Source organism: Lactuca serriola, chromosome 8 (assembly GCF_051521515.1).
Source record: "Lactuca serriola cultivar US96UC23 chromosome 8, Lser_US96UC23_V15, whole genome shotgun sequence".
Taxonomy (NCBI): domain Eukaryota; kingdom Viridiplantae; phylum Streptophyta; class Magnoliopsida; order Asterales; family Asteraceae; genus Lactuca; species Lactuca serriola.
This window is the reverse complement of record NC_136415.1, coordinates 236,733,981-236,741,589: the sequence shown is the minus strand read 5'-3', so window position 1 is coordinate 236,741,589 and position 7,609 is coordinate 236,733,981. Positions and strand designations below refer to the sequence as shown.

The 7,609-nt window shown below is 33.6% G+C and overlaps 1 protein-coding gene across 1 annotated transcript; it reads right to left on the bottom strand.

Annotated features, from left to right (window-relative positions):
* Positions 1 to 3,268: 3,268 nt before the first annotated feature.
* Positions 3,269 to 6,544, bottom strand: LOC145070539 (receptor-like protein EIX2). Its single transcript, XM_079017477.1, has one exon. The coding sequence runs from the start codon at positions 6,479 to 6,481 to the stop codon at positions 3,326 to 3,328; it is 3,156 nt and encodes a 1,051-aa protein (XP_078873603.1). The 5' UTR covers positions 6,482 to 6,544; the 3' UTR covers positions 3,269 to 3,325.
* Between the last annotated feature and the right edge of the window lie 1,065 nt (positions 6,545 to 7,609).

The window sequence follows — 7,609 nt, the reverse complement described above, 5'->3', positions numbered from 1 at the left end:
GATGGTGGGGTGGGGGTGTGGGTATGGGTGCAGTCATTTATTTCATTATCAATAATAAATTATATAAGTAATAAAGAAATGTTAAAAAAAATCACATAAGGTTTGGATATAATCGTACACCAAATGTTTAATTGACAAATTTAGTTTTTATTACTACATAGCACAAAAGTTAGCACTACATGGTACTTTGGGTCAATTTTAAAGTTTAACTCTCACCACATATACACTTGGACTTTTAATGTCACACTTAAGGCATAAAATTCTAAGATCGGAACTTGGTTGAGGACTTGAAATCTAACAATACTTTTATTGTACTGATTATAAAGTTCCCCGTTAAATTTTAATGATTGGTGAAATAATGTGGATATCATATAAATTTATGCAACCATGTCTCATAAAATTTTGTAATTTTTTTCATGCTTGTCGAAAACTCACATATACGGTGTGTTTGGCACATATATTTTAGGAGCTTCTAGCTTCTAACTTTTAAGATAAGGTAGTAAAATGTAAAAAGTCTCGTTCGGCAACGAGAGCGTTTAACTTTTAGCCTAAACAAAACGCTCCAAAATCAAAAGCTACGTGGAGTAGCTTTCAACAAAACGCTCCAAAATCAAAAGCTACCCACTACCAGCTGCCAGCTAGTTTTGCCAAACACGTCCATAGTTTACAATATTAAGTTTTATCGAATTAAAGTTCATTAGTGAAAAAGAAACATGTGCTACTTTCAGCAAAGATATGAGAGGCACATCAGAATTGCTAACGTTGCTTACCTATAAACTTCTTAGTGACAATTTCAGAAGGTGCTTCCAACTCTCTTTAGAGTTGTGGGAATTAGTATATTTTAGTTTCTTTACTTCTGTTCTATAAAGCATTTAGGTTATTTTCTTATTTTAAAATGTAATTTGTTGTTAACTATAGTAAAAATGTTTTTACAGGTCATTTCATATAATAGGAATGTACTTACATTTTCTTACCGTTATATTCCAGAAAATATGCTCTTTTTATTTAAACAATATTAGATCTCGGGTGAAAATAAGTCATCATCTTTGAGGTGAAATTAACATTGTCGAGTCTTAATATTTTGTTTCTCTTAAGTATATTTGAGAAACTCATGAATGTTGTTGGCTTAGTGTTTATGAATTATTTAATATGACTTTATTGGAGGTACTTTTCTATATACATTTGTGTGTATATATATATATATATATATATATATATATATATATATATATATATATATATGTGTGTGTGTGTGTGTATGGGGGGGGGGGGGGGGGGGGGGGTAATGTCTTTGTTTGCATAATATTATTTGCTTATGGATTTGTAGGGTGATAATGATCCTCAGAAGGTATGTAACTTCCTTATTGAAAGACTATATGATCTAAGTGTTGTTTTTTCAGTTAAGATTGACAATTACAATTTGTTACCATAATAAGTGCATCGTTTCGCTGTAACTAAATACTATGGTGCAATGTGGAATATGACAAACCAAGAAAATGCAACACCTTCAACTGAGGTCATTTGTCCCCTTCAAACAAATATTGTCGAATCACTGTCACCTAAATCACAAACATCAATGGTAACTATTTTTGGATTTTCTTTTATAAATTATAAATTATATTCTTTACATTGTATGTTTCTTTATGTATTTTGGTTGTAACAATAATAGGTTGCTCATCATGGAGTTGATGTTTCTCACAAGTTCAGTTCTTAGGTAAATAATGTTGAGTCGATTAGCTAATTGATGGGTTATGTTTCTTTTCATTGAGTTTTTATTATTGCATATATTGTTACATTATGTTTATTTGTTACATTAGGATGACTTTGGTAGTGTCAAAGATGATGCTATTAATGCATCTATTTATGAGGTAAATGATGGGGAATATAATGATGTAAGTTATAGCATATGGTTTAACTTGTGTAATTTTCTTACCATACGAAAATCTTCATCTACTATTTTGTTATTGTTGTTTCAATGTACACAATTATGATGTTTTTGTTGTTTGTCCCCTTCATAGGGCCGGTCCAGACGGTAGGCAACCCGGACGACCGCCCAAGGCCCACGCCTCTTGGGAGCCCAAAATTTATTGGCTATGTAGTGTATATATATAAAAAAAAATATTACCTAAATGATTTTAAGGCCTAAATTTGGTTCATACTCAAACTAGGTCAAAAGATAAACAATTTGGCTTGCTTGTTATTGCTAATTGAACGAGTTTATATCGAAGAATAAATGATATTTTTTTGAATCTTCATTATATTTGTCTGTAAGGATTTCCTTTTCGCCCCGGGCCCCATATACGTTTGGACCGGCCCTGCCCCTTCAAACACATGTTGAATAAGTGTTGCCTGAATCACCAACATCAACATCAACGGTATCTGTTATTGTTTTTTCTTTAATAAATTATATATTGTATTCTTTATATCTTATGTTTTTTTATATCTTTTGGTTGTACTAATATTAGGTAGTTTGTGCTAATCACGAAGTTGATGTTTCCGATAAGTCCAGATCTAAGGTAAATAATATTAAGTCAAGTAACTAACTTACGGTCACATTTTTTTCCGTTCAGTTATTATTGTTGCATATTTTGTTAAATTATGTTCATTTGTTATGTTTCTTATTCACATTTTGATTTTTCCAATTAGAACAATTGTGGTGATATCAAAGATGATGCTATTGATGAATCGATGTCCGAGGTAAAAACATGGGGAATATAGTGATGTAAGTTATAACATATGGTTTAACTTATGTATTTTTCTTACGATTGTTGTTTTTAACTTGTACATTTAGACTATTTATTCCAATATTGAAGTTGATGTTGCTGACAATTCTATGACCGACTCAAATAATGTGGAAGACAATTAAGTAAGTTATAACACATTTTTTATGATATAGAAAAATTATATATCAATTATATATTTTCTGATGAACTTTTGTTTCATTCTATTTTGGCCGTATATGATGCGGGTGGTAACGGAGCAGAATATAATTTGTGAAACCAATGAGAATAACAATTAACTTTGTTAGGACATTTACAACAACGAACAATACATAAATGAATTGGGGATGTAAGTAAACAATAGCTTTGACCTTTTTTGTAATATTTTTGAACTTGATTTCGTTTGATTGTGTTTTTATCAATTGCTACTATTTTATTTGATTGACTTTTATTCTATTGTTATTTTTTTATTCATTCATATGTAATGTAATTGGGTAGATTTTTCATTACATTGCCAATATGGAAAAAAATGAAAGAAAAATGCTATAGAAGAAAGTAAAATCAATCTGCTTTGACATTTGTCAACCAGATGGGTATAACACTAGTTACGTGGATACAAGAGAAATGAAATTTATGAGCTTGATCCTCATCTTGTCTAGAACATGATAATATGCATCTCTCCATTGTTTGCTAGCAATCAACGTGCCAATCATGATCCAAAAACCAACAACCAATCCAACAATCATACATATTACAAAGATCCAATCAGTGCCATCAGGGACGTCGACGTCATGATCATGATTAGTACCTTTGGTAGCGTCACTATTTGGTCGACACCCTGGAAGAGGAGCCCCACAAAGTGCATTTCCAATGAAACTAAATTCATTGAAGGTTTGAATCTGACTTCCTATTGGGATTGTTCCTGTAAGATTGTTGTATGACACGTTCAACAAACTCAAACCACTTAAACCCGCCAAGCTAAAAGGAATCTCCCCATCAAGATAGTTCATAGACAAATCCAAAGATTCGAGCTCTCTCATTTCACCGAAAGTGTTGGGAATTCTTCCTGTTAACTGATTTTGTGAAAGATTCAGGTAACGTAAGCTTGAAAGTGAGAAGAGTTCATTTGGAATCGACCCAGAAAAGTTGTTATTAGAAAGGTCTATTGTCGTCACTAAATACAGAATGCTGCTATATAAATAAAACTGTCCCTTTGTCACCAATGTCGCACTGCCTAAAACTATATTCTGAAAAATAGTATTGTAAAGAACAATGGGATTGGAAGTCTGTTGTCCAGAAATGACAGTGAAGTTTGTAAAGCATTTTGGTAGGTACCCAGAAAGATTATTGTCAGCAAGATCCAAAACTTGTATAGAACTGAAACTACATATTTCATTCGGGATTTCACCTTCTAACTTGTTGGAACGAAGACTCAGAATTTTCAAACTTGTATTGTTTCTTCCTATCGAATCCAGGATTCTTCCAGTGAGTTCATTTTCTGCAAGCTCAACAATCAACAAGCTTTTGGAATTCAAAAGAGACATCGGTATTTCACCTGACAACTTGTTATTTCTTATGTTTAGTGATGCCAACCGATAAGTATTTCCCAAAGATGACGGGATTTTACCAGATAAACTGTTGTTTTCTAGGTTTAGGACTACCAAATATTCCCATTTCATCCAACAATCTGGTAGATCACCTGACATGTTATTGTTTGCTAGATTAAGAACACTTAACTGTTGCAATGGTTGAATTCCAGAACACAAGAACTGATCTAAAGATCCAGAAAGATTATTAGATGAAAGATCTAAGAAAGCAAAGTCAGGTTGATTGAAATAACTAGGGAGCTCACCATGGAAATGGTTAGAGCTCATATCTACTACTGCCTCCGGTGTAAGAAAATCAACCTTCCCCAGTTTTCCCATAATATTATTATGGGATATGTTCAAGAACGTTACTAAAGAGAAAGTACTCCACATCCAATTCGGGATAGTGTCTGATATGTTTGCGTTTGCTAAATCCAACTCTTCCAAGTTTCTTTGAGATTGAACCCATAAAGGAAAAAGTGGGCCTAAACTACAAGAACCTATTCGCAACACTTTGAGGTTGAATGGCGGGTTCCAACTGTTGTTGACTAGGTTAAACGCTAACTTATTGTCCCCGACCCACAATGTTTCCAACGCCGTTAGATTCGCGAAATGGTTTTCCATCACAATACCTGTCAACGAATTGTGATGAAGTTCTAGAAAACTTAGTTTCCCAAGTTTTCCAACACTTTGAGGAAGACTTCCGTTTAAATTGTTGTAGGAAAGTGTCAAAAGTTCCAACGAGGATAGATCACCAACTGAATCCGGGATTGAACCTTCGAGTTGATTTCTATTAAGCTGTAATACCTTCAACAGTGACAAACTTCCTAATGAACGTGGAAGAATCCCAGTTAACTTATTGGATGAGAGATCAATTCTTGTCAGATTCTTCAATCTTCCTAGTTTTTTCGGGAGTCGACCAGTGATATGATTGCCACCTAAAGCTATCAATTCCAGTTTAGGTGACTCACATTCACAAAATCTTTCAAGAAGCTCAGACACGTCACCCGAAAAATTGTTGGATTGGAGATTAAGGGTTGTCAAGTTGCAGAGGCTACTGAAAGATTTAGGTATCTCCTCAACGATATTGTTGTGTGATAGATCAAGATGAACAATTAGAGACAATTTCTGAAGTTTGACAAGAATTGGATCATAAATGTCGCAGAAACTAACATCAAGGAAACGGAGATTATTTAAGCTGGACAACCCGTTAAGAAATGAAGAAGAATTTGCAAAAGCGTTTCTTGAAATACGAAGAGTCATCAAAGAAAGCGTGCTATTAAAACCACCATGACTTCGGGGATCTAGACTACTGATAAAACAAGCAGTAAGATCTAATGTAATTAATTTAGGAAGACTGAAAACCCACCCAGGTAATAAACCATAGAAGGAGTTATACGAAAGATCTAAGACGATGAGAGAAGTAAAACTAACTCTGGTCGGGTAACTAGGCATTTGAGTTAAGCGACATGAAGAAAAGTGCAGTTCATGCAAAGAAGGTAGACTGTTGATTGCCTGAAGCCAATCCGAAGCTCCGGTGAGGTTGATGCCACCCATATTGAGGTACTGCAACTGTTTCAGATTCTCTATCCATTTTAAATTCTCCGAGCTAATATCGTTCTCATGAACATCTAGAACAAGCAACGATGATAAATTCCCAAGCTGGTGAGGAATTTCCCCTTGGAATTGCGACTTTGAGATGTTAAGATATCTCAGATTCTGCAGAGAGCCGATGAATGCTGGAATCGGGATGAATCCAAAATCATTGCAACTCAAGTCTAGGTATCGGAGTTGTTCTAACTTGATCAAAGAAGGAGTTATGATTCCTCCTAACATTTGTTTTTTGGGTTCATAATCGCTGTCATCTACCTCATGACAATAGCCATCGACAGATCCACGGAGGCGAAGCTCCTGGACGTGGTGGGTGATGTTATTGCAGACCACACCGTACCAACTGCAACAGTCTTCGCCTGACCAAGAAGAGAGGTGGTCGGCGTTGTCCAGGAGATTGTTCTTGAACTGAATAAGCGCCAATCGTTCTGTGGCTACACAGTGTACTTCATCTGCTTTATCTGAGTTGTGATTACTGAAACACAAGATGGAAAGTGATGAAGCAAAGATCAACCAAAGGCAAGATGAATAAAGAGAAAAGGTAGCAAGTGCGAGAGACTTCATGGCAGAGAAGATTGATGCCTAATTAAGAGTGTTTTATCTGCTCACCTCTAGTATATAATACAAAACAAAAAGTTTAGAGAAGAAAGGATTATTCAAAAACTCATGGACCAAGTCTAGATTAATAATCAAACCACTAAGGGAGGAGACTAGGGGAGGAGGGAGCTTCCCTCCCAACCCACTCAACCTACTGCCACATCAGCTTTTCTCTATTCTTTCTTTTCCAACCCTCCCAACCCACAACATATAGAAACCTATCTTTTCTGACTCATTCAACCCATTTACTTTTTAATTTTAAAATAAATACAAACTAATAAAAATTTTATAAATTAATTAATACATTATTAATTAATTTTTAAAAACAAAATATTAATTATATTTAATATTATTACATTTTTGTAAATTAAAAAAGAAATATTATATATATATATATATATATATATATATATATATATATATATATATATATATATATATAGTTTGTTTGTGTGTACAGAGTATGAAAACCAAAAATAAAAAAAATGTTAATGGCACTTGAGTTAACGGGTTAGTGAACCCGCTTATCTAATAAAAGTTCCACTAATCATCACAACCCGCCGGCAAAGGTATCGTTCCCTTTGATACCGCCGACACCAAACTTGAACCCACTTATGATACCTTCCTCCCTAAGACAAAAAATAAATAAATAAATAAAAAATAAATAAAAATAAAAAATTGTTGATTGTGACGGACCATTATGACATGAATTTCAAAAGAAATTGTTTTATTTAATATTTTGTTTTGTTAGTGTTATTCAACGTAGTTAGACAGAAAGGAAATTGACAATTGAGATGAAGCTTCATGGGTTCAAAAAAGTTAAAACTCATGTAACCGAAGTCCACGTTAAATTTAGTTGATATGTATTTTTTTTATTCCATATCTATCTTTATATCTCTATCTCTATATATATATTAAATGAGAAACCAGCTCACATCATCTTAAACAATCATGTTTTTCATGAGTAATTTCAATACTTAGATTATTTTGATATGTCATCCTAAAAAAACAATTAACAACATGCAAACACCATCCTTTTTAAACTAAAACACCATCCAACCGGCTTACTTCATCTCAATTGCAAATTTCAATCGT